General features: G+C 53.1%; 1 protein-coding gene across 1 annotated transcript; it reads left to right on the plus strand.

The window, feature by feature from the left end:
* Window positions 1-896: 896 nt before the first annotated feature.
* Window positions 897-9,632, plus strand: PLA2G2F (phospholipase A2 group IIF). The gene is made up of 5 exons (XM_090268714.1): window positions 897-1,205; window positions 1,906-1,955; window positions 5,154-5,298; window positions 6,225-6,334; window positions 8,400-9,632. Exons 1-5 carry the CDS (start codon window positions 1,090-1,092, stop codon window positions 8,804-8,806), a joined length of 828 nt encoding a protein of 275 aa, XP_090124840.1. The 5' UTR covers window positions 897-1,089; the 3' UTR covers window positions 8,807-9,632.
* The last annotated feature ends 1,983 nt before the right edge of the window (window positions 9,633-11,615 follow it).

The following is an 11,615-nucleotide window of genomic DNA, read 5'->3' on the forward strand; positions in this document are numbered from 1 at the left end:
AGATGATGATTGTCAGACATGGTGGGAAGGGGGCTCCTACTGGATCTAGTATGGAGGTCAGAGATCTGCTCAGCACGAGGGGCGTGGGGCCTTGTGCCAGTGGTGTGGGGTGGGGAAGCTCTGCTCTGGGTCAGGCAGTCTCACCCTCCCAGATGTGAGCAGCGGGCTTCCCGCCAGGTGCATGTGCCTGTGCCCCTCCTGTGTGAGCCAGATGTGGGCACCCACATGCTTGCAGGTGCGGAGGGAAGCCTGTGGACTGCGCCTACCCACACAGACACCCTCACAAAGATTCTCCCCTCAACCAAATTCCACTTGGGCTCCGCCTCCAAGGCCTTGACTTTTGGGCTTCTGTGTTCGTCTTTGTGTTGTCCAGTTTTAGGAAGAATCCTGCTAAGTTAGTTCAGCCAGAAACCCCATCCTCCATAGCTGATCACCTGCAATATCTATCTGATGGGGTTCAGCCTCCCTCTCTCCCCCTGTGATGGCTGAGCACCCTGGCCTGCCTTCAGCCAGCATCCCCTAACCTCTGATGCTCCCTCTTAGTCTTTTTCATCCACTGACACCCCCCCACACCTCCTCCTTGGCTATAAATTCCTACTCCCCCTTATATTTGGAGCTGGAATTCAATCCCTCTTTCCCAAGGCAAAACCCCACTGCAATTGTCCCTAAGCTTATTGCAATGCCCCCCCCCCTTGAGAAAGACTGTCCCTCAGCAAGTGTCATTGAATAATTTTGACATCCTTTTTAGATGGGAATAGGGAGGACTTTGGACTAATTTTCTTTCAGATGCGTGGGGAGGGGCCAGCTCCAGTTCAGATACATAAACCCCCATCCTCTGTGGGCCAGAGCAGCCCCGGGTGGGGACCTTGTCAGGCAGCCGTGGGCAGGGCGGTGGCAGTGGTGGTGGGAGGGAGGTGGAGCCTCCTTTTTCTAGGGCATGTATCACTGGCCTGCTGCCCAGGGGCACTGCCCTGGCACTATGCAGCCAGTGTAGGTGGCAGCAAGAAGCTGGGGCCTACTCCCCAGAGCTTTTGGAGCAGATCGCAGACCTTTGGAGCCCTATGTTGCTGGCCCCCCAGAACCCAGGACATGGCAGTTGGGGAGCAGGCCAACCCCAAAGGATTCAGGAAGAAGGTGCTGGTTAGATACCCTTCTGGATGGAGGGGTTCAAATCTCAGGGCCCCTTTTTCTTCGAGGACCTCCAGGTATGTGCCCACTCCCCTGGGATGGAACGCTTCAAGGAGAGGAGCAGGGATGGAGGTGGCTCCTTGAATCCATTTCTCTGAGAAGGAGAGCTCTGAGTCTCAGTGATGGCTGAGAAGTGCCACTGCATTGTCAGCACTAGAAGGGCCTTACGGATCTTCTAGTCAATCCTCATGAGGCAACTGAGGCCCAGAGAGGCTAAGAGGTCTATCCGAGGTCACACAGCATTTTAGAAGCAGAGCTGGGACTAGAACCCAGGGACCCAGGTCCCCAGGTCTCCTCACTCTTAAGTGCAAGACCCAGCCACCAGGTTGGGTCACGCGACTTTTTGGTGCAAATAGTCAAGGGAGTCGGTTCTGAGAACGTGATCTGACCCCCATGAGGCAGTGAGCTTCCTGTCTTGCAAGCTGATTCCTGCTCAGGGTGGGAGGGGAGAAGGCTCCTGCTGCTTCCTGGCTCTGCCATTCTGGGGGCTGTGCCTTCAGGAGGTGCCGGGCAGGTAGGAGGTGCTCAGATCTTCCTGGAGGTACCAATCACAGGGATGGGGCAGCAGGAACCAGGGCATCAGTGTCATCAGGGCCATCAAGGGACAGCCTGGAGGGCACCTGTAATGATAATGAGGCCCAGGAGGGAGCAGCAGGCCTGGAATCGCAGGAAGGTGGAATGGCCTCGCTCAAGACCTGGGCTTCCTTCCTCTCTCAGGTCTAGCCTGGCTGTGAAGTTCTTCACCATCGCCATCCTGGCCGGCAGCAGTGAGTAAAGGCTCAGGGGAGATGCCCTCTTCTCCCCAACCCCAGGCTTTCTTCCTTGACCTTGGGCTTCCTGGTTCTCCATCCACTGACCAGCAGCCAGACCTTGGGTCTGTCCTTTGTCTCTCTTGGCCTTCAACACCCTGCTCAGCCCCTGTCAGGCTTCACCCTCTCTCTGGGGCTGTTAATTCCTCACCACCTGTAAACACGCCACGAGCAGTTGGCATTTACAAGCCTCAAGAGGCAGGGCCTGGAGTTGAGCAAGCATCGTAAAGTGGTGATGTTTGCTGGGCGTCTGGGCACCCCGACAAACCTGGGCATTTGTGTACATAGAAGTGTGTGTTTGTGTACATTTGCAAATGTAGACAAGCTGATAGTTTGTGCGTGGGTATACAGTTTATGTACGTGTCTAGAGGGTGTTTATGAACACAGGGGTGCATATATCTGTATGTGGTGTGTTCGGAACAGTGGTGTCTATGTGAGCAAATAAAAAGATGATGAGACAGATCTGGGGACTTCTTACCCAGGGTGGTGACCCTGAGTGTATGGATCGGCGACTGCTGAGGTCCCAGATACAAATCGACCCCCCACACATCCAGGCGTTCCAGCGGCAGGTGCCTGGGGTGGATGGGAAATGACTGAACCTCTCACCGTCTTTCCGTCCAGCCTGTTACCCAGCTCCTGGACATGGCCAGCTTTGAGCACAAGAAATACCAGGAACAGAATAAGGCTCAATGTGGCCAGACATGAGAAACTGTTGGTTGAATGCAGGCAAAGTGACCTGTTACCTAGAAAATAAACACTCGAGTTCAGCCTAACCCCCTGGCCAGGGACAGAGCCTTCAGCCTGACTGGTGTGGGTTCCACTCGGAACGCGAGTGTGGACGTGGTCTCGCTCCAGGCCACAGGTCCCACTCTGGGTGCTGCCTGTGAGTGTAGTTGTGATGTGTGAGTGTGTGGATGGGTGTGAGATGGGTAAACTGTACCTGAGTGTGTGAGGTGTTTGTGGGCGAGCGTGCATATGAGTGCGTACGTAGGCTGGCAACTATGGGCGTGTGCATCTATGTGTAAGACATGTGCATGAAGGAACATGGGTGTGTGTTTGCATGTGAGTGTGTGTACAAGTGTGCAGGGTGTGAAGGAGCGGCTGAGGTGGGTGGGGGTAGGAGGCAGGGCCCAGGGGGTAACAACTAGAGGATGGGTGGGGGGTAGGAGGCGGGGGCTTTCAGACTGGGGGAGTGAGAAAGCCAGGACCTCAAGGGGCTCTGCACGGGGTGCAGATTTAGGAATTGAGGTCAAAGAGGTTACACAACCTGCCCAGAGTCTCACAGAGTTAGTGGAGACACCTGTTTACAAATCCACTTCATTTGACTCCAAAGCTGCTTGGCACACACATTTTTCTCCTGCACCAAGAAGCCAGCAGAGTCCCCAGGTACCCACCCCCTGCCCCTCACGCCCCCAGCCTTTCAACAGCCATCGCCACCAAATGTCTGCGCAGCTCAGGAAACAGGCTCAGGCCCATGGGACGCAGGGTCCTCTCTCTCCCTACCCTGGGCTCCAGTGTAGACATCAGCATGGCTCTAAACTGACCTCTTCAAGTCATCTGTCGTTTCTCCCTACTCCTTCCCCATGTCCTCTCTTGTTTGTTCCTTATTCTCTGCAAAGACGAAAAGCACAGAGCCAAGGCACAAGAAGACCCAGGTGCAGAAGGATTCCCAACATCACCTCTGAGAGGGGGAGGGCAGGTCCAGCCCAGGAGTAGGTGGGTGCCATGGAGGGAGGGAGCGTCTGGTGTCTGCTGGCCCCAGAGTTCCCAGGAGGCCAGTACTATTGTTCCCATTCTACAGATGGGAAAACGGAGCCCCAGGGAGCTGTAGTTATGGACGTACCTGGGTCTGTCTGACTCCAAAGTCTGTGATTGTCCCACTAAGTCATGTTGAGGTGGTGAGTTCCCAATCACTGGCAATGTGGGACAACCACTTCTTAAGAGGCAAGTAATTGCAGCCTTTGGGATTCCATCCAACATTTAGTTTCTGAAATTCTTGACTCCTCCCTCTCCTGGTATATTTCCTATTTTAGGCCGTAGAGCAGGTTGGGGAATGTGGAGAGCATAGGGGCAGGGTGCTGAACTGGGCCCCTAACCCTGGGCCCAGCTGGAGGAGCCAGGGTAGGGGAGGCCGGCAGGAGCTGCCCTGTTTGGTGGCAGCATCACAGCTCTGGGGCACACAAACCTGGGGTCATGTCTGGGCTTAGCCACTTCCAGGCCATATGACCTTCACTGTTCTGAGACTTGGTTTGCTCATCCATAAAATGGGCATAGAGCAGCTCTCCTGCCTACATTGGGGGGGTGGGGGTGTATGGCCTCACCCAGGTGAGGACCTAAGCGGTGGCCTTGGTGTTGGCTCTGGGGTGAGCCAGGAAATGTGGAGGCACCACAAGCCAGGAGCCCAGCAAGCAGGGAAGCTGGGAGGAGAGACTGTGTCACTGGGGTGGGCTGGCTGCCAGAAGCCCGGAAGCTGATTTTGCTGGTACAGGAAGGGTCATTGCACCATTGCTTCCTGTGAGACACTGACAGAGAGAAAGGAGTGTGAGTGTGTGTATGCGTGTGTGTGCCTTCATTGAATGACCAGGACACCCAGTTGTCTCTGGATGTATCCTACGATGCACCAACCCCTGCTGGGGGCAGAGGAGCCAGGCCAAGCCAGGAGGGCCCAGAATCACACTCCATATGCAGAAGAGCACGTCCATGTGCAAAGCCCCTTACAGTTTCCTGGGACCGTGGAGCTTTGGACTCTCACTGCCTGGGCCCAAATTCTGTCTCCACCGCTTTTCAGTGTGCTCGTGGACAAGTTACTAAGTGCTCAGGACCTCAGTGTCCTCATCTGCAAAGTGGGACAGCTATACCACAATAGCCCCTCGTAGGGCCGCAGCGAGCACCCGATGAGTTAATGCGCAGGACGGGGCTTAGGACAGCGCCCAGCACAGGGGGGTCCTCGGCATAATAAAAACTCTTGTTATTTTCTCAGTGCCATAGGCTTAATGTAAGGAGGTGGGCAATGCACCAGACCAAGTGCTTTGTGCACTGCTTCCTTCCTTCTGCTCCGCCTGCCTGCTGGCCCCCACCCGCCTGGACATGAGGGCCGGGAGGACAGCCAGTCACCCAGGGCAGGGAGCTCACGGCATCACCTCGGCTCTCTTGCAGTCCTGCCTGCAGCGCACAGCAGCCTGTTCAACCTGAAGACCATGGTGGAAGCCATCACAGGGAAAAATGCCATCCTGTCCTTCGTGGGCTACGGCTGCTACTGCGGGCTGGGGGGGCGTGGCCTGCCCATTGATGACGTGGACTGGTAGGTTCCAGAAGGCCTGGGCTGCTGTCAGAGCTGGGTGGGGGCAGAGCAGTTCAAGCTGATTTCCATCTTGAGAGGTGGGAGAGGGCCCTTTCCCCAAAGGATGAGGCCTGTTTGACAAGTTAGTGTCAATGAGCTTGACCTTTGACTCATGTGCTCTCCAACTATCTCGGACAATCTCTATTGTCCATCTCCCAGGTCTCGGGCTCATAGGCATCTGAACTCCCACTCTGGCCAGGAAGGAACCTTTGATCTGCCCCGAACCCAAGAGAGCAGCAGTCATGCAGCCCATGCTTGACAGAGACGAGGGCTATGACCCTGTGACCCCTGCCCCCACTGGACTGGAGACTCTGGAGGACAGGGCTGTTCCTGCTTCCTCCATCAGACCGGGGTTCCCAGAAGCCATGGCTTATCTTCTGCTCCTCTCTCCCCGCAAGCTGCTAGCACCAAGTCTGGTATCACCGGGAGCTTAATCGATACATTGACTAATTCTTTTCCCTTCACCAGAGGGGACAGGAACAGCCACACCACATTTGCTCCCTGTCCAACACCCCCAACCCCCACTCAACCCTTCAGACCTTTAACTTTCCCGGCCATCACGCACAGCCAGGTATAGTCTCTGCATATATATAGTCAGCCTATAACCCTAAACTCTCCCTCTCACACTGACCACCTGGCTGGACCACCTGACCCTTCCCACAGCTGCAGCCAGGGCTCCAAGGGCGAATGTGGGAGCCCAGGGCACAGGGAAAAGAGGCAGAATTGTGGACAAGAACCCGGGCACTGGCCAGCTTTGCCTGGCTGCGTGACCTCAGACAAGTAACTACCCCTCTCTGGGCCTCAGTCTGAAGGTCTTACCAGTGACGAAATGGAACAGATGCGCCAAGCCTGGCTATGCGGGCCTGCTCTCCTCTACCTGCCCCTAGGTGCTGCCATGCCCACGACTGCTGCTACCAGAAGCTCTTTGACCAGGGCTGCCACACCTACGTGGACCACTACGAATACACCATCGAGAATAACACCATGATTGTCTGCAGTGAGTCCCTGCTCTGATATCTGCCCGCAGCCTGTGCCGGGGCCCCGCGCAGGGCTGCCAGATGAAACCCAGGATGCACAGTTACATTTGAATTTCAGAACAATGGAAAATGTTTACACATAAGTATATCCTAAATACTGCATGGGTCATAATTATACTAAAAATTAAGTGTTAGTGTAGAATCAATTAGTATTAGCATAGAATTCAGAATTAGCATAAGTATGTCCCATGTAATATTTAGGGCATACTTATACTAAAAATATTTGTCTGAAATTCAAATGAACCAGGCCTCTTGTTTTTGTTTGTTTGCTTGGTAACCCTAACAACCCTCGCTGTGGCTCTGGCATGTCTACCTGGCCTGTTCTGATCTCCAAGCCGGAATTGGTTCCTGGTTCTCTAGCCCTGGATATTCTTCAGCTTTGGAGAGCTTAGGGAGTGATTCTGATTCAGTGGGTCTGTGCGGGGCTGGGAATCTCTGCTTTTAACCAGATCCTCAGGTGATGGTGAGACTTTGTGATGGACTGGCCTGGGACTCAGCAGATATCGGTTTAACCTGGGTTCTACCAGCATCTCCTTGTCGTGTAGCCCAGGGTAGGTCCCTTCCCTACCTGGCTTCAGTCTCTCCATCAGTACATGAAGGGATGTGGACCAGAGCAGACCAGTCCCCTTCCAGTTCTGTCACTGGGACCCCACCAGAAAGTGGCCCCGTCGCAGGACCCTCGGTTTTTCCAGAATTCAAGATTTTAGAGCCAGGCCTGGAAGAGTTCCCTCCTTTGCCATGGGCCCGCCATGGCCTTTCCCCAGTGGAGGGGTGTGGCATCCAAGCTGATGGCCTAGGTGACCCTGCCCCGCCTCCCCTTCAGGCCCCTCCCTGGGGCAGTAGTTGCTCTTGTTTCAGTGCTATGGACAGCCTGGGCCTCCCTTCGTCTTCTGTCTTCACCAGGCTCTGCTCCTTGCCCCTCACTAACTGCTCACCAGCAACCCCAGCTTTGCAAAGAAACTCAAGTCTCCTCTTCTCTGAGAAAGAGTCTGGGGCAATCTGGGCACATCTGGGGCCCTTGAGAGCTCAGGACTCTGTGGCCCTCCTACTCTGCTGTTCAAACATGGGGTAGGGGGACTGGCTTGAAAAAGGGGGTGTCCCTCCATTATAACCCAAGCAATGATTTCCGCGATGGCTTCTGGGATTTCTGGGGGCTGGGGGGCAGCTGCTGTGAGAGGTGATGGTGGGGGAGGGGGATGGTCCCTGAATGGTCCAGCTGGCTCTTTAATGTATATTATAGCTTAGAAGCTTCTCTTTCAACAACTGATGTATAATATTAGCCTTCTGCAAAGAGTTTCATTTAGGAAAAAGGATTCTGCTGCTGGAAAGGTTGAAGTATTTGCAAACCATTGGCTAGTGGGTGGTTCTCAATGGGAATTCCCCAACCTGCAGCCTCAGCTTCACCCAGGCACTGGCTAGAAATGCAGATAATCAGGCCGCACCCTGACCTACTGAGCCTGAAGCTCCAGGGGTGAGGTTGGACAGTCTGGTTAACAAGCCTTCCAGCTGATTCTAATGCACACCTAAGGCTGGGGACTTCTGGGGTAAGTGATTTCTGAGGCTAATATTAATAACACAACCACAGCAGCAGTTACTGCGTACTAAGCATTTGCTCCGTGGAAGGCACTGAGCTGAGCTCTTTATAAGTGTTTTGCTCGCTGGATCCATACCACAAACTCCCTCCAGGGAGGGTATTCTGTGATTCTGTGATCGAAGAGAGGAGGCCCAGGATGGCAGAAAGTAACCGGCCAGGGGGTGGGCGTTCCCGACACCTGAGTTCCTATCCCAGTGCTGCCTTGGGCTTGCTGGGTGACTCAGGTAAACCCATCCCTTTCTGGGCCCCAGTTTCTCAACAAGGCAATGACAGGCTGGACCTGAGTGGTTCTCTGGGTTTACTATACACCGGAGCCACGCGGAGGGCTGTTAACACAGGAGTCCCAGGCCTGGGTGGGCCGGCTGGCGGTGCTGGTGCCGCTGGCCCTGGGGCCGCTGGATGCTCAGAGGCACGCACTCCCCTCCCCATAGGGGATCTCAACCAGACGGACTGCGACAGGCAGACCTGCGAGTGTGACAAAAGCGTGGCTCTGTGCTTCCGGAAGCAGAAGTACAATGAGAAGCATCGCAACTACCTCAATATCTACTGCCAGGGTGCCATCCCCAACTGCAGCATCTATGAGCGGCCCCGGGGGGTGGCCTGCAACCCCACCTCCTCGGCAACCCCTGCACCCGACAGTCCTACCTCCCAGGCACCCCCTGCACCCTGCAGCCTCACCCCCCCAGCACCCCCTGCACCCTGCAGCTCGACCTCCTCGGCAACCCCTGCACCCTGCAAACCTACCTCCCAGGCACCCCCTGCACCCTGCAGCCCCACCCCCCCAGCACCCACTGCACCCTGCAGCTCCACCTCCTCGGCACCCCCTGCACTGCCTTAGCACCCTCTGGGCTCTGACAGAGAAGAGGGGTAGCGGTTCCTGCTCTGGGGACCACACACATGGAACAGGTAGAGGTGGGGGCAGATCCAGGGCCCATGGGCTACTCTGCCACCTCCTCCCTGAAGCCCTCCAGCAAGGCCAGCCCCCAGAGGAATCAGGAAGGCCTGGGCCCTGACTGTGGCCACCTGGCTCCTCCAGCCCAGCACTGGGCATGACTGTGTCCTGCTACTGGTCTTGACCTTGGCAGGGAACATGTGGCTTACTGGGGTCACTTATGAGTGTGAAAGACGGGGCCTGAGAGAGAGGCCTCAGACCCCCAGGTCCCTGACAAACACAGGAGAAGGCAAGCCAAGCCCTCAGCCTCTTCCGCTGTGCCTCCCCTCATGCAGCAGCCAGGCCAGTGGGTAGAAAGACCTTAGACCCGGCAAAGAAAGGCTGAAGGCTGGGACCCACCCAGGGGAAAAGGGAACAAAGGCCCAGGCTGGAAGCTGTGCAGAGGATTTAGGGAGGCAGTGGGGAGGCAGCAGCCTGGGGGAGAGGGAAGGCGGAGAGAAGGCAGGAGAGAGGTGAGGCAAGGCCGGGGTCAGAGGCCTAGACCAGAGGTGAGGGGCTCGGTGGTCCGTCTGACGTCGCTGAAGGTGGACAGGAGTGAAGGTCACATTTTTTGAGGAAGGGGCTCCTTATTTCTGCAATCTGGAGGTGCTCTCCTTTCTTAGGACAACTTCCAAGCCCATCGAGGTCTTTAGTGCTGAGGCTTGAGGAGGGGCCGCACTTGCTTTACATTGGTCTGGGGGCTGCCACTGCCAGAGACGCTCTTCTTGACCAAACTTTAGTCAGGCTCCTCTGAGACCTTGGGTCCACCTCTGGGTTTCCATGTCCATCTCAGTATCACCCAGTTTTAGCAAGAACGCCATGTAATGTTAGTGAGAATCCCAACCACCATCAATATCTGACCAGATTCCACATCCTCAGGTGATGTCTGTCCACCCCGGCCTGCCTTCAGCCAAAGTTCTATTAGGTCAGTTTAGCAAGAACTATCTCACCCTCTTAGCAATTTTCCACCCACCAACCTACCTCTCTGCTCCTTGGCTATTAATCCCCACTTAAGAAAAATAAGGATCTGCAATTGTCCTATTAAGAATTGAGCCCAGCCCTGGCTGATATGGCTCTGTGGACTGAGCACCAGCCTGAGAACTGAAAGGTCGTGGGGTTGATTCCCAGCCAGGGCACATGCCTGGGTGGCAGGCCATGTCCCCGATAGGGGGCATACGAGAGGCAACTGATCAATGTTTCTCTCACACATCAATGTTTCCCTCTCTTTCTCCCTTCCTTCTCCTCTCTCTAAAAATAAATAAATAAAAATTTTTTAAAAAGAATTGAGCCCAGTTCTACACTGGCCCCTGTTGCAATAGTCTTGAATAAAATCTGTTTCTACCACTTAAACTACTGTCCAGCATCTGGTTTTCTAGTGGTCATGGGGTCATGACTTCAATGATAGCTGATTCATCATTGGACCCTGGACCTCTCCCCCAGGATCCCAAGTGCGCACCTTTGTCTGATGGATTGGGGTCCATTGGTGAGTCGGAGTCCCAAGCCAGTGCTGTGGATTCATGTCTGCTGAAGTGCGGGGAGGACCGGCTTTGATTCCTAAGGGTCTGAGAATGCTCTCTGAAGCTGAATTTAGAGTTCTGGACTGCTTTGTCTGAAAAGTACCTGCTGGGCTAGAAGTCCTTCTTCCTGGCTCTTTCTTTTGAGTAGGGATTCTCTCCCTGACTCTCTAAGCTGAAAAATTTCTTCCTGGCTCTTTGGAAAGCTTCTCTCTCTATTTGATTCTGTTCCTCCCAAATGAACTTCCCAGTCAACTGAAACCCTGCTTCTCAAACCCCTGCTGAGTTTGGAACTTCACTGACTTCTTTGGAAACTTAAGGCTTCTACAAACTGGTCCCTCTAAGACCCCTCCCTCCCCATCTCTTCTTAACCTTTGATCTTCACTTCCCATGAATCTGTTGATAGGAGCCCCTTCAAATCTCTACCTCCTCATCCCTCTGTCCACCCTGCTAGATCATTTCTAAGTATGAAAAACTACTGAAATGTTAATGTCTAAGCACAAGTTTAAGCCTATATGTTTTTGGCTTATTTTTTATATGGGATAGAGAAATATATTTGGGTCTCTTAATAAATATAAAATGTACTACAGGAAGCATATGTTTTTAGAAATTATGAGCTGGCATATTTATAAAATTTGCTCATTTACTATAGAATGTTGCTAGATGGCAGACAGTTAACCATTGCCTACTTCCTTGTTTTCACTGGAAAATAAGGTTACTAAGGATTAGGAAGTCTACTTAATAAATGTAAACAAAACTGCTAAGAATAATAAGAATGAAGAAAAAGCTCTGTATGCAAAGAATGTAGGATACATTTTTGTTTTTAAAAAAGGAGAGTAATTTTGTTTTAAAGTTCTTGTTTAGAAGTTGTTTAAATATTGTTACAGAATGAAAAAGAGAAAAATGTAGGATAAAAAATATTTTTTTAGTGAATATAGAAAGTTGGAAAGGATTTGAGGAAGAGAAATTTCATGTGCAGTCAAGCTGGCTAAGGCTGAATTGAGTTATTTATAAGGTTTAAAAAAATGAGCACAACCGTGTATCAATGCAAAACTCAAATTTGGTTTTCTCTGTTAAAACAGCAAAGTTTTCTTGGTCAGCTCTTTACAAGAGATTGTAAAAGATTTTTCTTTACCTTTTGAGTAAACTGCCTAGGAAACAAAAGATTTTGTATTTCACCTTTGCTTATATTCACTGTGTCA

This window comes from Furipterus horrens, unplaced genomic scaffold (genome assembly GCF_987537825.1).
Source record: "Furipterus horrens unplaced genomic scaffold, mFurHor1.1.pri manual_scaffold_3, whole genome shotgun sequence".
Taxonomy (NCBI): domain Eukaryota; kingdom Metazoa; phylum Chordata; class Mammalia; order Chiroptera; family Furipteridae; genus Furipterus; species Furipterus horrens.